The following is a 19,110-nucleotide window of genomic DNA, read 5'->3' on the forward strand; positions in this document are numbered from 1 at the left end:
GTATCCCGGTAAACGGTGTTGACTGGGAGAGTTTTTATTGTAAACCATCACCATGGGGTTTTGAGTAACATTAATAAGTGTGCGCGAAGAAGAAGAGGTTCGGCGCTGCGGCACGAAGAAGAAAGAAGCGTCAGCCCTGACTCATCCTCCGAGGTAAACAGCAACAACAGCAGGCTGACACTCACGCTGCTCACGGGACTCCTCTTTCTGTGTCATTTCCTCCACTACACACCCTTATTTTGTAGGACTTAGCCAGTCAGTCTCACGACGAACTCCAGTCAAAAGTCTGCGAATTTAGCTTTTCCTTGATTTGCCTTTAAAACGAGTTATGCATTGCTAGCATGCATACACAAACCAACCAGATAATCTGTAAAAGTAACATTTCCGATTTAAGCACGTGCTTTTGCTTTGCCAATATACGTTATTTGCCGAATTTATCAAGACACACCCCTATGTCGCCCCCCAGTACCGTGCAAATCAGGGTGTGTAAAATTGGCAGAATAATGAACTGACTTCTGAGGGACACATTTGCTGCAGAGCGTGGCACATAAAACTAGCAAAACTGTGAATGGAGTTCGGATTGGCGTCCACCACCCAGACTAGCAGTGGGTGTTTTTAGGGCTGTTGAACGTGGATCCATGAGGACCTGATCAGGTGCTGATAGCTCTCTGATCAAAGGGCTGTGTTTGCCTCAGGGTCAAAGTTCAAGACAAGTGAGTGGGGGGGCCTGGCTTTTCTCCTTAATTAGCCACATTGAAGGAGAAGAGGGCAATAATGTGATAAAGTCATTCAATGTGTCTGTATATTGATGTATGGTGGGAGAAAAATCAATATCTGTGAAATGACAGTCTGGTAAATTATAGGCTTAAACCTTTACCGTCGTCCTAAATGTGTCCGAGCCAGTGAGATGACACAAATCAAGACTTTCATCGTGTGATTTTCAATACTCAATCAACTTTTTATTACAACATCAGAGAAAACCGAAAAATCTCTTTGTTTAAGAAGGTGGAATTTCTTTTATTCCTTCTGTTAAAAATTACTTGAATTAAGTGAACTGTCATTGATCAAAGTTATTGCTGATTTATTAATTTTTCTGTAGAGCCCAAACATTTAGCAAATAAAAGATCAAATTAAGATCATTAGGAGCATTCCCTGCTTTATCTAGTATCACCAGGAGAATTAATCGCCAACATTTCTGATCATCAATTAACATCAAGTGGTTAGTTTGTTTGAGTTACTGTGTGTCACACAAACGAACTGATGGAGGCAGCAGCAGACCAGCACCTCCTGTACTGTGCATGGCAAAATCAGTGTTTTTTTTTAATGGAGTCTGGTATGAGCGACGAGAGCGACGTAACGGCTATTTAAGGTTAAAAAGAAAAGGATCTTACAGCTGATAAAGTAAGAAAGAAAATGAGCAACTTCCCCCCAAAACGTTCCTCTTTTTCCCAGGAAAATAAAATGGACATTTCAGCACAGCTTTAGAGGAACTGTGTTGTTACTCTCAGTGCAAGTGTTGACACCAGACAAAGGTTTTCTGTTTATCTGAGCGCCGCGCAGAGGAGGATAAACCACTCGGCTTTCTTAAAGAGGGACACTTTCATTCCAAGTCAATAAAGTACTAACACAATATTTACTCTGAGGTGCGGGTGGAGTAGAAGGAGGACGCCTCAAATTTGTACTTAATGACTTTAGTGTGCTCACATGACGGTAGTTTCACTCCGACATGTGATGACCACCACGTCTTTCACCTCCTAATTTATCTTCCTCTTCCGCACTTGCTTTGCTTTGTTTGTAGATATTCCAACACCCACCAGTCATTCAGACTCCAGGGTTCGTCCAGGTCTCCTTTAAACCCACTTTGATTCAGTGTTATGAGATAAAACATCCAATACACCTTTTTATAGGTGACGTGTAATAATTGTCATCCCCTCCTCATGTGAGTTTTTACCCAGAGATCCTCTCTGTGACAGTGAAGTGACACCAAACAGACACACGTGATCAGACAACAGGAACCTCTAAGCAGGACTTTCCAGTGTAGCTGCTCGTCTTGTTTAGACCAATAATTCAACTTCTGTGTGTTGGTGTTCTCAGGTAAAACATTTCTTTACATCGTGCATTTCATTGTTGTTTTATATTAAATTGTTTGATATTAGATCACCAAATTTTGTGGGACATGGTTTTCACTGGCAGCATGATTTAAGTAACTAAAGCTCTTAGTAAAATGAGAATGGATGAGAATAAACTACTCTGTGGGTTCTTTCCGCCGCTGCATGTTACAGTCCAGCAAGACATTTTGTTTTTTGTGGCTGGTGCCAAGTTGACACGAAATGACTTTGTTTTTTGATGTTTTCTGACATTTTATACCAGCAGCTCCTGTGCTCTGTGCTAAAAACCCTGTTTTTGTGAATGTAGTCTGGTGTGTGTGCAGAGAGCGTGTTTTTCATGAGCTTTCATGTCGTGATGTGGAAACATTGTGGAGGCTTCAAAGAAGATGTAGATACTTGGAGCGTTTGAACAACATGTTGATGGCAGTTTCCAGTATTTAGTGTTTTAAATATAGTTTTATCTGACTGTTTGTCAGTGTTAATGCTAATGAACATCTTTTTCTAAATAATCTGGGCCACTCAACATGGACAGCAGCAAACAGTTAACCTATAACCAGATTACAGGTTACATGAGTGAAGAATTGATAAAAACTTTCTTAATATCAACTGATCGGTTAGTTTGTTTGGTGTTTTGAAGGATCAGTTTGGATCCAACACGATATCTGAGGAAGTGAGTCACATGATAACACAAACTACCTGATGGAGGCAGCAGCTCCTGTGTCCTGTTCTCTAAAATCCCTGTTTTAGTGAATGTAGTCTGGTGTGTGTGCTGTTTGTGGTTAAACCAAAAGGATCTTCCAGGTCTCTCTCTGTAGGGATCCTTTCCATGATGCTGTCACACACTTAGAATAACACTCTGAGCCTGTCAGTGGATCAAACAAGCTCTTTTAGTGGACCTACTGTGATCAGGTGCAGTTGTCCCAAAGGATCACGTTGCAGCCATTGCAGCCCGTTTGGTGGCTGCTGGCTGAGGTGATCTACTGGACCAGTTCCAACACTTTTACTACCTACCAGTCACTCACACACCAGGATGTGGACAGAGAGAGAAACACCAGAGTTATCATCATCGTTTTAACAAATAATTATGGTGATGTGTTAATCGTCTTCATTGATCCTCCCCTCCCTCAGTGGCGGCCATGTCTCTGGGCGAGCCCACGTCGGACTCGGTGCCGTTCCTCTCCGATGACAGCGAGGCGGAGGGTCCGGAGGAGCAGGGCGCGGGGCAGCGGCCCCAGGATGAGGAGGCCAGCGGGGTGTCCAGAGTGCGGGCGCTGCTGACCGTCCTGATCCTCTGCTACATCAACCTGCTCAACTACATGGACAGGTTCACTGTGGCAGGTACGCCGCCCGCTGACTCGCCTCAGCCAATCAGAAGCTGGTTTCCTGGAAAACTATTATTTCTTAACGACGTGTGTCCCAGACAGGCAGAATGAGGAGACACATTTAGAAGAAAGGGATGATAGAAAAGCTCCAATTAAACCCAAATAGATAGTTCTGGTTTTTCCTTAATGAGTTAATATTCTGTTCCTCATGTGTGTTAAATGACGTGCCAGATTTTAATGTTTTGCATGTTCATGAGTCAAATCAGTTAAAAGACTCACTGGTAATGAATTAAAACAGTGATTATATTTGGTTCAAATGATGTTCTTTCATTGGGAAATGATTCAGATGTTACAGATCCAGTACAAAAGAAACGTATTACAGGAAACAGCTGAATATATTACTATTAACCTACGTCATGCAGTAGTGGAGTTTAGGAGGAGTCTTTTGTTAAACTAAAAGCCGTCAGACAGAATCAACTCATTCTAAAATACTGTAACTTAAAGTAGTTTGAACCCGTCAGAAGGTTTGTCTGGTAAATACTCCTGTATCACTGCTCTGCCCTGAATATCAGAGGTGGTGTAGTTGTGCTCAGCTACATCCCAGGAGGAGACGTTTAATGGCTGAGACTGTTGATCATGTTTGTCAGTGATTAATCACAGTTCCTCAGAGTCCAAGGTGGCGTCTTCAAATGTCTTGATGTGTGCGACCAGCAGATCAAAGCCCAAAGAGGTTCAGTCTGTGATCACAGGCAGAGAACAACAGCAAACCGCCCCACTGGAGACAATGACAGTAAATCAGTACCTGAAACTGTTGATGGGGCTAATCATGAGCCGTGACTCAGTCATGTGGAAGGGGTGGAGCTTAACTCACCCACTTACTGTTCAATTCACCTCTGTGCTCTCCACCAGGTGTTCTCCCTGACATCGAGCATTATTTTGGAATCAATGATGAGAAGTCTGGATTACTCCAAACAGGTAAGAAGACCAAACTCATCAGATACCCCTAGATAAGCCTGGCAGGCGCTGCCATAGAATAAAGTACTCATAGGAGACCCCCTGGGCTCTACACATCCTGGTGTCTGAGTGACTGGTAGGTGCTAAAAGTGTTGGAACTGGTCCAGTAGATCACCTCAGCCAGCAGACACCAAACGGGCTGCAATGGCTGCAACGTGATCCTTTGGGACAACTGCACCTGATCACAGTAGGTCCACTAAAAGAGCTTGTTTGATCCACTGACAGGCTCAGAGTGTTATTCTAAGTGTGTGACAGCATCATGGAAAGGATCCCTACAGAGAGAGACCTGGAAGATCCTTTTGGTTTAACCACAAACAGCACACACACCAGACTACATTCACTAAAACAGGGATTTTAGAGAACAGGACACAGGAGCTGTCCTGGTAGGTCAAATGTTCTGTTTATGTCAATGGAGTCTGGTGGCTTTTAAGATGAACTATATGTTATGTCGTTCTCTGTGGTTAAACCAAAAGGATCTTCCAGGTCTCTCTCTGTAGGGATCCTTTCCATGATGCTGTCACACACTTAGAATAACACTCTGAGCCTGTCAGTGGATCAAACAAGCTCTTTTAGTGGACCTACTGTGATCAGGTGCAGTTGTCCCAAAGGATCACGTTGCAGCCATTGCAGCCCGTTTGGTGTCTGCTGGCTGAGGTGATCTACTGGACCAGTTCCAACACTTTTACTACCTACCAGTCACTCAGACACCAGGATGTGGACACAGAGGACCAGGGGGAGAAACACTGAAGGTCTCCTTTAAATACATTGCTCATTGGGAGTGCCTGTTGCCCTTTAATATGTTGTAGTTTTCCTTGGAAGGAGATGTTGAATAGTTTTGATGTGAGGATCAGTTCTGAGGCTCTTTGTTCTCTTCCAGTTTTTATCTGCAGCTACATGTTCTTGGCTCCGGTCTTTGGGTACCTGGGCGACAGGTACAACAGGAAGGTCATCATGAGTTTTGGTATTTCATTCTGGTCTGTGGTGACACTTGCCAGCTCCTACACTCCTAAAGAAGTGAGTCACATGCTGTTTGCTCGTGCTGCTCCCAGCTTTAAAGAAACCCGGTAGAAAGTGAACGCTCCCTCCCTCTGTTGTCGTCTTGCAGCATTTCTGGGCCCTTCTGTTGACTCGAGGCCTGGTCGGAGTCGGAGAGGCCAGTTACTCCACCATCGCTCCCACCATCATCGCTGACCTCTATGTCAAAGGGAAGAGGACAAACATGCTCTCCATTTTTTATTTTGCCATCCCCGTCGGCAGGTGGGTTCAATAACACTGCTTCTGGTTTTCCCTTGGATCTGCCTGTCTCTTGTAGATGACGGACCTTTAAACTTGTCCTGCGTCCGTCCCTGCTCGCACATCAGAGCTGGAACCATCTGACGTACGGTGAATTCTTCCTCACTGTGAAAAGGCTGCATCCATGTGCTCCTTGGATGGTCCCGTCTCTCAAGTTCAAGAGTCACTCTTATTGGTGTTTTTCATGTCGTGATGTGGAAACATTGTGGAGGCTTCAAAGAAGATGTAGATACTTGGAGCGTTTGAACAACACGTTGATGGCAGTTTCCAGTATTTAGTGTTTTAAATATAGTTTTATCTGACTGTTTGTCAGTGTTAATGCTAATGAACATCTTTTTCTAAATAATCTGGGCCACTCAACATGGACAGCAGCAAACAGTTAACCTATAACCAGATTACAGGTTACATGAGTGAAAAATTGATAAAAACTTTCTTAATATCAACTGATCGGTTAGTTTGTTTGGTGTTTTGAAGGATCAGTTTGGATCCAACACGATATCTGAGGAAGTCAGTCACATGATAACACAAACTACCTGATGGAGGCAGCAGCTCCTGTGTCCTGTTCTCTAAAATCCCTGTTTTAGTGAATGTAGTCTGGTGTGTGTGCTGTTTGTGGTTAAACCAAAAGGATCTTCCAGGTCTCTCTCTGTAGGGATCCTTTCCACGATGCTGTCACACACTTAGAATAACACTCGGAGCCTGTCAGTGATCTACTGTGTGCACTTAAACACCATTTATCGTGTCGTATGGGAAAGGTGAACAGGAAGTGATTCACCTGACCGTCTCGTTGGTGTCTTGTCTTCCTGTCAGCGGTCTCGGGTACATCGTGGGCTCACAAGTCAGCAGTGCGGCGCAGGACTGGCACTGGGCTCTGCGGGTGAGTCTCACTGGCTTTTGTTGTTGTTTTGTTTGTTGTTGGTGTTGTTGGCCGGCCTCCTCACGGTGCTTCCTCCCCTCAGGTGACTCCAGGGCTGGGACTCATCGCGGTGCTGCTGCTGCTCTTCGTGGTCCAGGAGCCTAAGAGAGGAGCCATCGAAGCCCGACCGGAGCACCAGCTTCACGAGACCAGCTGGCTCATGGACCTTCATGCCCTGAGCAAGAAGTAGGTTCAACATCGCACTTCTAATAACACACAAGGCTGGACTGCCAGCTGGGGGGAGAAACCAGCTTCTCCATGCTTCTGCTAATTTGATTAACTCCAAGAATTTGCACCAATAAAATACAATTTCAGTGTGGAACATTCAGTAGCTAATTCTATGTCCCCATACCCTGTCGTTTTATTGTGTTTTTGTAGATACTCTTTATTAGTTTCACTTTATCAGTACAAACGATAAAGACAAACCATGTTCCCCACTTCCCCAGAGTGGAAGCGACACTGCAGTGCCAAAATAAATATACAAACCCAACCAGAAGTCAATTTAAAACATGTAGAAGGTGTCCCCAGCTGTTCAGGGTGGTGACGGCACCTCACCTGTGTGAAAATGTACAGAACATCCTGCATTTATTCCTCTGTTCACAGAAATGTTTGCTCACAAGATCAGCCTCCCCTCAGTTTCTATAATAACAGCTAAATGCACCCAGAGGAGTTCAGGCTGTTTCACAGAGTTGCTGACTCGATTGTGTGATGGTTTAGAGGATGTAGTTTGTGGTGCTGCTCCACTGAGAGGTTTCTAACGACATCACCCCCCCACACACACACCGGAGACGTGTCGCACCAAACTCGCAGCAGATCTTTGCTTCATCTTGCTTGGTTTTTTACAACTTGTGCACGAACACAGCAGAGCAGCGCAGCGCAGGGACAAAGGACTGACTGTCATTTGTAATCTGCAGCTCTTTGCAGCATCTCTGTGGCTGTTTGTGTCACCATCCAGTCTGGCCTGAGTCATCGTGGAAACTCATATCTGAATGACGCAAAGTCACCGAACACATCAACCTCTGAAAAAGGTTCCAGACAACGAGCAAAATATTGTGACTCCTGCTAGAAACGATCACGTTTCCACGCTGAGTTTGAAAATACGAAGGGTTTAAGAAATTCTACAAAACCTGGGGCTCATAAACGCTGAATACTGCAGCTCGTACCTTTAGTGTGGTGTTTGAGTTTGTCTGCTTGTTGTTGGTGTGGCTTTCCAGTATTCCTTATTTTGCTATACACAGCACTGTGTCTACTTTGAGATGATCGTCTGCGTTCAGACACAGAGGGAACTTTAAACCTGAATGTTCTGTGTTTGCCCTCACTGACCTGGCAGGTGACTAGAAACGGTCTTCTTCTCTCTGTTTTAGCTGCTGCTGATCTGCTCTCTGCTTCTCTGCAGCTACAGCTTCGTGCTGTCTACCTTTGGCTTCACAGCCGTGGCGTTTGTCACCGGCTCTCTGGCTCTTTGGGCGCCAACGTTCCTGTTCAGAGCAGCCGTGCTCGCTGGGCAGAAAGCTCCCTGCGTGGAGGGGAACTGCGCCTCCACGGACAGGTAACGCTCACCTGGACTGTCTGCCTCCTGCAGCATGTCGTGCCCCAGTGGGGAGAAACTGCTTTTATGGTTATTGGAAGCGAGCAGCACCCTGACGCCGTGTTTCTCCTCCTACAGTCTGATCTTTGGGGCCATCACCTGCATCACAGGTGTGCTGGGTGTCGCCAGCGGCGTGCAGATCAGTCGACAGCTGAGGACGAGGACGCCCAGAGCCGACCCGCTGGTCTGCGCCGCCGGTCTGCTCATCTCGGCACCTTTCCTCTACCTGGCCATCGTCTTCGCTGAGGTCAGCACCATCGCCACATACGTGAGTCCTCCCCTTCTCATACTCTCATTTTCTGCACCTGAAACGCTCATTTGTGCTCATTTCCATCCACTAGTCGGTCTCAGAGGAAGACGGCTCGCCGAGATGCAAAGTTCTAGACACCAAAGTCGCACAATGACACAAACTACCAAACGTATGGAGGCAGCGGTGAACCACTCGTCCTCCACACGGCTTCACAACCCACCGGGAGGGTTTCAGAGTGGAGGCCGTTGCCTGGCTGATGGTTTACTGGCTTACTGATTATTGTGCTCATCATTTCCTACTTTGTCGTGCTGTAGCCTGCAGAAAAAGTGTTTTTCCACTTCCTGTCATCGTCCATGGTGTCAGAAGCCCTCTGACTGGTTGGCTCCTGGTCCTGGTGCCACCGACTACAGAGTAATATTGCTGCAGCGCTGTGGTATATGATTAGAGACTGCATTTTATTTTGAAAGTTGACGGTGGCTAAAACAAGCACTTTTAGTGGACCTACTTTGATCACGTGATCAGCCCATTGGGCAGCTGCTGGCTGAGGTGATCTACTGGACCAGTTCCAACACTTTATCCTCTAAGCTGCAGATGTTGAGTGTGTTTTCTTTCTGCTCCCCCAGGTCTTCATTTTCCTCGGAGAGACCTTCCTGTCCATGAACTGGGCCATCGTGGCTGATATACTGCTGGTGAGGAGCGCGCCTCCCTCTGTCCTGCCCATCACTGATGCATGCTGGGATAGAGTGGCACTACAATAAACCTGACTTATCGTTTTCTGTCTGTCTCTTAGTACGTCGTTATTCCCACCCGTCGCTCCACAGCCGAAGCTCTGCAGATCGTCATCTCACATCTACTGGGAGATGCAGGAAGTCCGTACCTGATAGGGGTGGTATGTACACACACACACACACACACGCCGATGACTCTGAGTGTGTCCACCCTCTGTGTCCCCCCTCTGTGTCCCCCCTCTGTGTCCCCCCTCTGTGTCCCCCCTCTGTGTCCCCCCCTCTGTGTCCCCCCCCTGTGTCCCCCCTCTGTGTCCCCCCCCTGTGTCCACCCCCTGTGTCCCCCCTCTGTGTCCACCCTCTGTGTCCCCCCCTCTGTGTCCCCCCTCTGTGTCCACCCTCTGTGTCCACCCTCTGTGTCCACCCCCTGTGTCCACCCCCTGTGTCCACCCTCTGTGTCCACCCCCTGTGTCCCCCCTCTGTGTCCCCCCTCTGTGTCCCCCCTCTGTGTCCACCCCCTGTGTCCACCCCCTGTGTCCACCCTCTGTGTCCACCCCCTGTGTCCCCCCTCTGTGTCCCCCCTCTGTGTCCACCCCCTGTGTCCACCCCCTGTGTCCACCCTCTGTGTCCACCCCCTGTGTCCCCCCTCTGTGTCCACCCTCTGTGTCCCCCCCCTGTGTCCCCCCTCTGTGTCCACCCTCTGTGTCCACCCCCTGTGTCCCCCCCCTGTGTCCACCCTCTGTGTCCCCCCTCTGTGTCCACCCTCTGTGTCCCCCCTCTGTGTCCACCCTCTGTGTCCCCCCCCTGTGTCCCCCCTCTGTGTCCACCCTCTGTGTCCACCCCCTGTGTCCACCCCCTGTGTCCACCCTCTGTGTCCACCCCCTGTGTCCCCCCTCTGTGTCCACCCCCTGTGTCCACCCTCTGTGTCCCCCCCCTGTGTCCACCCTCTGTGTCCCCCCCCTGTGTCCCCCCCCTGTGTCCACCCTCTGTGTCCACCCCCTGTGTCCCCCCTCTGTGTCCACCCTCTGTGTCCACCCTCTGTGTCCCCCCCCTGTGTCCCCCCTCTGTGTCCACCCTCTGTGTCCACCCCCTGTGTCCACCCCCTGTGTCCACCCTCTGTGTCCACCCCCTGTGTCCCCCCCCTGTGTCCCCCCTCTGTGTCCCCCCTCTGTGTCCACCCCCTGTGTCCACCCCCTGTGTCCACCCTCTGTGTCCACCCCCTGTGTCCCCCCCCTGTGTCCCCCCTCTGTGTCCACCCTCTGTGTCCCCCCCCTGTGTCCCCCCTCTGTGTCCCCCCTCTGTGTCCACCCTCTGTGTCCACCCTCTGTGTCCACCCCCTGTGTCCCCCCCCTGTGTCCCCCCCCTGTGTCCACCCCCTGTGTCCCCCCCCTGTGTCCACCCTCTGTGTCCACCCCCTGTGTCCCCCCCCCTGTGTCCACCCCCTGTGTCCACCCCCTGTGTCCACCTTCTGTGTCCCCCCTCTGTGTCCCCCCCTGTGTCCACCCCCTGTGTCCCCCCCCTGTGTCCACCCCCTGTGTGTCCCCCCTCTGTGTCCACCCCCTGTGTCCCCCCTCTGTGTCCACCCCCTGTGTCCACCCCCTGTGTCCCCCCCCTGTGTCCCCCCTCTGTGTCCCCCCCCTGTGTCCCCCCCCTGTGTCCCCCCTCTGTGTCCACCCTCTGTGTCCACCCTCTGTGTCCCCCCCCTGTGTCCCCCCTCTGTGTCCCCCCCCTGTGTCCCCCCTCTGTGTCCCCCCCCTGTGTCCCCCCCCTGTGTCCCCCCTCTGTGTCCACCCCCTGTGTCCACCTTCTGTGTCCCCCCTCTGTGTCCCCCCCTGTGTCCACCCTCTGTGTCCCCCCCCTGTGTCCACCTTCTGTGTCCCCCCTCTGTGTCCCCCCCTGTGTCCACCCTCTGTGTCCCCCCCCTGTGTCCCCCCCCTGTGTCCCCCCTCTGTGTCCCCCCTCTGTGTCCCCCCCCCCTGTGTCCCCCCTCCAGCTCTGTGGTCAAACCTGCTCTCTGTCCTCCCGCTCAGGTCTCTGACTCTCTGAGGAAGACGGACTCGTTCCTGTGGCAGTTTCGCTCCCTGCAGCTCTCTCTGCTGCTCTGTGCCTTCGTGGCCGTGGTGGGCGGGGCTTTCTTCCTCGCCACCGCCCTCTTCATCGAAAGGGACCGCCATCGTGCCGAGAACTACATCGCTACAGGTGAGACGGACCGTGGACTTTAACTGTACAGGTGTCGCCGTGTGGTCAGCGACTGCCTCGTGTACTTTCCTCTGATACGTTTCTTTTACAGATTTTTGAAAAAAATCAATAATCTTAGAATAGTGTTTTTCATTCATGTGTTCCCAGCTCTCTCCAGGCTCTAGACACTGATAACAACCGAAAAGTATTTTACTACTAAAAAAAAACCCTCTGAGACTATAAAGTGATGCATTTAACAGAAACTTTTTAAAAAAAGTTAACACCACACATTGAGGAGGACATATTTGTCCTTGACCTTCTTACCTCCAAGGGACCTAATGCACGTAGTCATATTTCACAGGTTTAAGTTTCAGTAACGAAACAGATGGCTGATGATGGTGATGGTTCTGTATTGACAATGAGCAGAATCTGAAGAGGAAGTGTGAACATAGAAACAATCTAGTGGGAGAAATGAGAAAGTGCTGCACAGCGCGGGGGGGGGGGGGGGGGTGTCATCCTGTCTCCTCACCTCCAGTGGGTCGAGGGGAGGCGACCCAGGACCAGAGCTGGCCTTCTTGAAGAGCTTGTCCAGTCTCCTCCCGTCCACAGCTGTGATGCTTCCCCCCCCAGCACAACGCTCCATATAAGATGGCTGATGTCACAGCGGAGTCATGGCGCTCTTCCACCAGCACCCTCTGCTTGACTCCACTCGGTCTTTCTGGTTCTCCACTAGGTGATAGTACCTGGTATCCGACAATGTGACGTCACCAGACTGCAGGCCTCTGATTGGCCAGGGAGTGATGTCACTGGACGAGTCAAGAATCAAACCTGCCATTTTTAAAACCCTGGCAACAGCGACGGTGTGTTTTTATTATTTCTGTGAACGAGGTAAACGGCTCCACACAAACCAACCGCTCCATGTCCTCAGTTGTGTTTGGGGCCGCCTTGCTATGACGACCCCCCCCCCCCCCCCCCCCCCCCCCACCGTGAGGTGGTACGCTACTGTAATGGAAAACGACCGAAGTCGAGTCAAGGCGAGTGGAGCTAAAACTGTGTGATGGAAAAGTGCCAGTAGAAGCAGTCTTGAGCAGAGTCCTCACATACTTTGCACTGGAGAAATCCAGGAACAAGATGGTCACAGTGCTTCCAGGCTTCTCCAGGTGAGGGAGAGCTTGATGCCAGGGTGGTAGGCAAACATCAGGCGGGATGTTAATGCCACCCGGGGGTGTCCTGGGGGTGCAGAGTCTAGGGGACAGGTACCACGCAGGATGTCTTCCACAGCTGTGACACCCTCCCCAGCTTCAGGCTCAAGTTGAAAATGTGTTCCACACAGCTGGTCTGCACAGGACTCCAGGAGCCTGGAGCTGATGCCGCCCGGTTCCTCACCTGGGGGGCTGTGAGCTGGAGTGTGTAGGTGGTGGGGGGGTTGGGCTGATGAGGTGAGCTGTGGGGGCTGCAGTAGGGCTGACCGGGGAGGGGCAGATGATTGATCAAACCTGTTGAAGGAGGAGTTGCGGCCATTGGCCCACTGTTGGTCCCCAGCAGCCCAGAGATGGTTTCAGGCCTCTCCAGACTCCACTGATGATGTTCTGCTGCAGCTGATCCTCCAGCTTCCTTCTGTAGGTGTCTTTCCCTCCCTGACCTTCCTCCTCAGCTCCTTCTGCACAGCCTTTAGCTCCTCCTTGTTCCCTGACCTAAAGGCCCTCTTCTTCTCCTTCAGGAGAGCCTTTATGTCAGGATAGATCCGCGGCTTGTTGTTGGAAAAGCGCCGTACAGTCCTGGTGGGTACAGTGTTTTCCACACAAGTTGACATAGTGGTGATGATGATGATGATGATGATGATGATGTCTTCAGCAGAATCCATAAAGTCTCCTCTTGTTTCTGTCTGTTACCAGATGACGAGCCGATCGTCGTCCCGAAAAGCGGCCGGTCCACCAGAGTGCCCGTGTCCAGCGTTCTGATCTGACGGCAGAAACCTGACGAGGTTCTGGTGTTCAGCCGACACACACACACACACACACACACACACACACACACACACACACAGTTCTTTTATCTCCTGTTTTAGGACTGAACTCCAGCTGGACTATCTGCCACGCCGGGAAGTTTAAGAGTGGGTTTATTTTTACATTTTTGACATTAGTTTTTATACTTTGACCCGGGAACACGTCTGGGGAGAACTTTTTACATTTTGGATGTTATTTTTGACGTGAGCTCAACCTGAGGATGATGGGAAATGTTTTCAGAGCGGACATGACTTTGGAAATGAGCCCTGGAGACTCGACAGAAGCTGCTCTGTTTGGTTTCATGGGACGCTGAGGAGCGTGTGGACCTGACGATCTGTAAATTGATTAATGGACCATGTGTAACCAAAGCCTGGCCGTGCTCCCAGACCTCCAGAGAGCTGCATTAATCAGTTTCCATAACCTTGGATTTATAGACGTTAGCTTTTGTTAGAACACTAAAATCCTTCAGTCAGAGAAAAGCAAGGACCTCTGCAGCTTTTTTATCGATCTGTCTGTCTTTTACAAACATTAGCGCTGGTTTTAATCCAGGTTCTTTACTTTAAAATGAAGCCAGTGTTTGAAGAGTGGGACATTTCATTTGAAGGACTCTTTCCTAGAGGTCTGTTTCTGGTCACCAGGAGCTCGGTCTGGTTCACAGTGAGAGGAGAGACTAATTCCACAGTGGTTCTCAGCACACGCTGCAGAAAATATCGTGTTAATATTGATTATTTAACAAGAAAAAAGCTTTTACATTCATGTTCATAATCAAAGCTGTTTGTTAACCTCAAATTATTTTAGCTATTTTTTGTGAACTATTAAATGAGAATTAACTTGTCACATGTTTGTCTGTTTTGCTCTCGATGAAGGCGACATGTCTGCCCTGTAAACGTGTTATTAAAGGAGGATTACAGTATTTTTAAACCTGCTCCCTATCTGTTCACCTCCTGGTGTCTAAATGACTGGTAGGGACTAAAAGTGTTGGAACTGGTCCAGTAGATCGATCCGTTAGTTGTGTTATTGTGTGTTACACAAATATTGTGTTGGATTCAAGTTGTTTAAAACACCAAAGTCACACAACAGCACGAACAAACTGAGGCAGCAGCTCCTGTGTCCTGTTCTCTAAAATCCCTGTTTTAGTGAATGTAGTCTGGTGTGTGTGCTGTTTGTGGTTAAACCAAAAGGATCTTCCAGGTCTCTCTCTGTAGGGATCCTTTCCAGGATGCTGTCACACACTTAGAATAACACTCTGAGCCTGTCAGTGGATCAAACAAGCTCTTTTAGTGGACCTACTGTGATCAGGTGCAGTTGTCCCAAAGGATCACGTTGCAGCCATTGCAGCCCGTTTGGTGTCTGCTGGCTGAGGTGATCTACTGGACCAGTTCCAACACTTTTACTACCTACCAGTCACTCACACACCAGGATGAGGACACAGAGGACCCAGATGAACAAATATGTAAAAATTAAGAAATGTTAATGATCCAAGAGGAGAAAAGAATCTTCTACAACAGCAAAAGTAACAGGATGAGAATCAAAACTCTGAATATTTTAACATCACATCATTATTGTTCTTATTCCTATCAGTAGTATTTTAGAATGGTTCTAACAATAATTGGTTGTGGAGAAAGCTCAAGTTGGATTGAAGTCCTGACGCTGATCTTTGTTTTTAGCCTCAGAGGCTAACGCAGCAGCGCTAACATTAATCTAATCCTCTGTTGGTACCTGAGCTGACTGAACACATGGCAGACGTTAAGAATAGAGTGTCTGTCACAGCGGGAGGTGGACGTGTGATTTCAGGCCAGAGATCAGCAGCAAGTTCACTTTGTTATATGTTATATGTCAGTGAAAGTGTCAGTAAGCAGCCAGTCCGCTGGCACAACCTGCCCCCCTTTTAATACAGCTGTATGTCTTCCTCTGCTGGTGTCACAGCCCTGAGACCAGCAGCACAGGGCGGGGGGGGATGAAGTGGCTACTGGCCACTCGCCGTATTTCAACAGCATTTTTCTCCATAGACGTTTGTCAGCCGTCTGACGGGACGCCTCCAGCCAGCTGTCACTCTGTGGGGGTGTCTTTAAGCCGTGGGGGTTAAATCTTTGTGGAACTTTTCCAAAACCTTGAAAACGACCTTTTTATTGACATACGAGCCGATAACCAGCCCAGCTGAGCCAGGGGCATGCTGGGACCAACACTTCTGCTCACACTCACTGGGCTGCATAGCCTGAACCTCACTGTGAACATAGAAACATGTTTGGCAAACATCCATGGGGGGCAGGGGGGGGTCGACAAGTTGCCCCCAAATTAGTATATTTGTAATCAATAAAGGATGAAACAAAAGGAAGTGAGCTGAAGATAGATCGATGAGGAACGTGAGCCGGCCGGCCTCTGATCCGGGGGTTGGTTCCCACACCAGATGAGAGATGGTCTCTCCACCAGAGGACTCTTACAGACACCAAGTGATGTGCGAACAGTTAGAGAACAGTTAGAGAACAGTAACAGAACAGTTAGAGAACAGTTAGAGAACAGTCTCAGAACAGTTAGAGAACAGTTAGAGAACAGTTACAGAACAGTAACAGAACAGTAACAGAACAGTAACAGAACAGTTAGAGAACAGTAACAGAACAGTTAGAGAACAGTAACAGAACAGTTAGAGAACAGTAACAGAACAGTTAGAGAACAGTTACAGAACAGTTACAGAACAGTAACAGAACAGTAACAGAACAGTTAGAGAACAGTAACAGAACAGTTAGAGAACAGTTACAGAACAGTTACAGAACAGTTACAGAACAGTTAGAGAACAGTTACAGAACAGTTAGAGAACAGTTACAGAACAGTAACAGAACAGTTAGAGAACAGTTACAGAACAGTTAGAGAACAGTTAGAGAACAGTAACAGAACAGTTACAGAACAGTTACAGAACAGTTGGAGAACAGTTACAGAACAGTAACAGAACAGTTAGAGAACAGTTAGAGAACAGTAACAGAACAGTTACAGAACAGTTAGAGAACAGTTACAGAACAGTTAGAGAACAGTTACAGAACAGTAACAGAACAGTTACAGAACAGTTAGAGAACAGTAACAGAACAGTAACAGAACAGTTAGAGAACAGTTAGAGAACAGTTAGAGAACAGTTAGAGAACAGTCTCAGAACAGTCTCAGAACAGTCTCAGAACAGTCACAGAACAGTTAGAGAACAGTTACAGAACAGTTAGAGAACAGTTGGAGAACAGTTACAGAACAGTTAGAGAACAGTTACAGAACAGTTAGAGAACAGTTACAGAACAGTAACAGAACAGTTACAGAACAGTTAGAGAACAGTAACAGAACAGTTACAGAACAGTTAGAGAACAGTTAGAGAACAGTCTCAGAACAGTCTCAGAACAGTCACAGAACAGTTACAGAACAGTCACAGAACAGTTAGAGAACAGTTACAGAACAGTTACAGAACAGTCACAGAACAGTCAGAGAACAGTTACAGAACAGTTAGAGAACAGTTGGAGAACAGTTACAGAACAGTTAGAGAACAGTTAGAGAACAGTTACAGAACAGTTACAGAACAGTTACAGAACAGTTAGAGAACAGTTACAGAACAGTTACAGAACAGTTACAGAACAGTTACAGAACAGTTAGAGAACAGTTACAGAACAGTTACAGAACAGTAACAGAACAGTTAGAGAACAGTTAGAGAACAGTAACAGAACAGTTACAGAACAGTTAGAGAACAGTTACAGAACAGTTAGAGAACAGTTACAGAACAGTAACAGAACAGTTACAGAACAGTTAGAGAACAGTAACAGAACAGTAACAGAACAGTTAGAGAACAGTTAGAGAACAGTTAGAGAACAGTTAGAGAACAGTTACAGAACAGTTAGAGAACAGTTACAGAACAGTAACAGAACAGTTACAGAACAGTTACAGAACAGTTAGAGAACAGTTACAGAACAGTTAGAGAACAGTTACAGAACAGTAACAGAACAGTTACAGAACAGTTAGAGAACAGTTAGAGAACAGTTACAGAACAGTTAGAGAACAGTTACAGAACAGTTAGAGAACAGTTAGAGAACAGTTACAGAACAGTTACAGAACAGTTACAGAACAGTTAGAGAACAGTTAGAGAACAGTTACAGAACAGTTAGAGAACAGTTACAGAACAGTTACAGAACAGTTACAGAACAGTTAGAGAACAGTTACAGAACAGTTACAGAACAGTTAGAGAACAGTTACAGAACAGTTACAGAACAGTTACAGAACAGTTAGAGAACAGTTACAGAACAGTAACAGAACAGTTACAGAACAGTTACAGAACAGTTAGAGAACAGTTACAGAACAGTTACAGAACAGTTACAGAACAGTTACAGAACAGTTAGAGAACAGTTACAGAACAGTAACAGAACAGTTAGAGAACAGTTACAGAACAGTTAGAGAACAGTTAGAGAACAGTTACAGAACAGTAACAGAACAGTTACAGAACAGTTACAGAACAGTTAGAGAACAGTTACAGAACAGTTAGAGAACAGTTACAGAACAGTAACAGAACAGTTACAGAACAGTTAGAGAACAGTTAGAGAACAGTTACAGAACAGTTAGAGAACAGTTACAGAACAGTTAGAGAACAGTTACAGAACAGTTACAGAACAGTAACAGAACAGTTACAGAACAGTTGGAGAACAGCGGGCTCGTCCTTTAAATGAGACTCTGCTGTGGAAGCGTCCTGAGCTACTTGTACCTGCACAATCAAATGAGACGTAGCTCATCTCTCATAGCTGGGGAGGGAAACGGCTCCAGTCTGGCTACTGTCATCATGCGTCTTCCAGCCTCCCTTCACCAGGTGTCCCCCCCCCCCCCCTCCTCCCTCAGTCATGGGGGAGTCTCTGCTCTGCTTCCCCCTCGTCTCTCTTTCCTCCCCTCTTCTAGTCTCGGCAGGAGAAAAGAGGCCGAGCGGGGACAGGAGAGGAGGACTCTGCTTCCTTCCCTCGGTGTGGTTTCCTGTTTGTAGGTGGGAGGATGTTGAGACGGTTGCAGCAGCGCTGCAGCTTTTTGACACCGGCGACGCTCTGAGGTTTCACAGCTGCGTCTCTTGATTGGTTCGAGGTGTTTGTGTGAAACATTTGTCTGTTTCTGAGCTGCAGGCCTCTCTCCCAGCTCCCACCAGCGGTTGCAGTTTGCAGTTGTTCGTTGAACGAGGGCAGTTTGATCAACCCACACAGCGTTCGCCGCCAGAGAGCTGCGAACTGTGATGCTCTCTGGTTGGGTAGTGAGTCACCTGGTTGGTGAGTCAACCTTCACAGACGTTTGCCTCGCACTCACTCTGTGACTGTAATGTGGAGCTGATGGTGTGTCGCTGATCAGGTGAGGGGTTTTGCGTTTCCTCGGGCTCTTTGGACCCGAGTTGATGGTCGACTGTCGCCTTCCTCACAGGAACCACTGAGGAAGACGACAGAGCATCAGAGGATCTGTGGCGGGAGGCGACCCGAAGCCTGACATCTCTACTCAGGAGGTGATTGGGTGCCACGGTAACGGAGGAGTGACGAAGAGGGAGGGAAGTGGGCCGCCAAAGATCCCACACCCGATCAGACCAGCGGGGAGGACAGACGGGCGAGGTCGGCGGACAGAAGAGAAAAGAAGTGAGCGAAGGAGTCTTCAGACATGGCGGATGTTTGGTTACAGTAGTCGTCCATGTGGACCAGATACCGTGGGGGGGACACAAGACCTGCCG

At 48.3% G+C, this 19,110-nt stretch overlaps 1 protein-coding gene across 1 annotated transcript; it reads left to right on the forward strand.

Annotated features, from left to right (window-relative positions):
• Positions 1-14,237, forward strand: spns1 (SPNS lysolipid transporter 1, lysophospholipid). The gene is made up of 13 exons (XM_070847534.1): positions 1-153; positions 3,237-3,446; positions 4,340-4,405; positions 5,322-5,458; positions 5,550-5,701; positions 6,548-6,614; positions 6,697-6,839; positions 8,050-8,202; positions 8,320-8,509; positions 9,115-9,180; positions 9,282-9,380; positions 11,247-11,415; positions 13,290-14,237. Exons 2-13 carry the CDS (start codon positions 3,245-3,247, stop codon positions 13,358-13,360), a joined length of 1,515 nt encoding a protein of 504 aa, XP_070703635.1. The 5' UTR covers positions 1-153; positions 3,237-3,244; the 3' UTR covers positions 13,361-14,237.
• Positions 14,238-19,110: the final 4,873 nt, after the last annotated feature.

Source organism: Pempheris klunzingeri, chromosome 17 (assembly GCF_042242105.1).
Source record: "Pempheris klunzingeri isolate RE-2024b chromosome 17, fPemKlu1.hap1, whole genome shotgun sequence".
Taxonomy (NCBI): domain Eukaryota; kingdom Metazoa; phylum Chordata; class Actinopteri; order Acropomatiformes; family Pempheridae; genus Pempheris; species Pempheris klunzingeri.

Coding starts and splice junctions, on each gene's coding strand:
- spns1 (XM_070847534.1), top strand. CDS start 3,245: ATGTCTCTGGGCGAGCCCACGTCGGACTCGGTGCCGTTCCTCTCCGAT. Junction 8,203..8,319: donor AACTGCGCCTCCACGGACAG/GTAACGCTCACC, acceptor CTCCTCCTACAG/TCTGATCTTTGGGGCCATCA. Junction 9,381..11,246: donor GTCCGTACCTGATAGGGGTG/GTATGTACACAC, acceptor CCTCCCGCTCAG/GTCTCTGACTCTCTGAGGAA.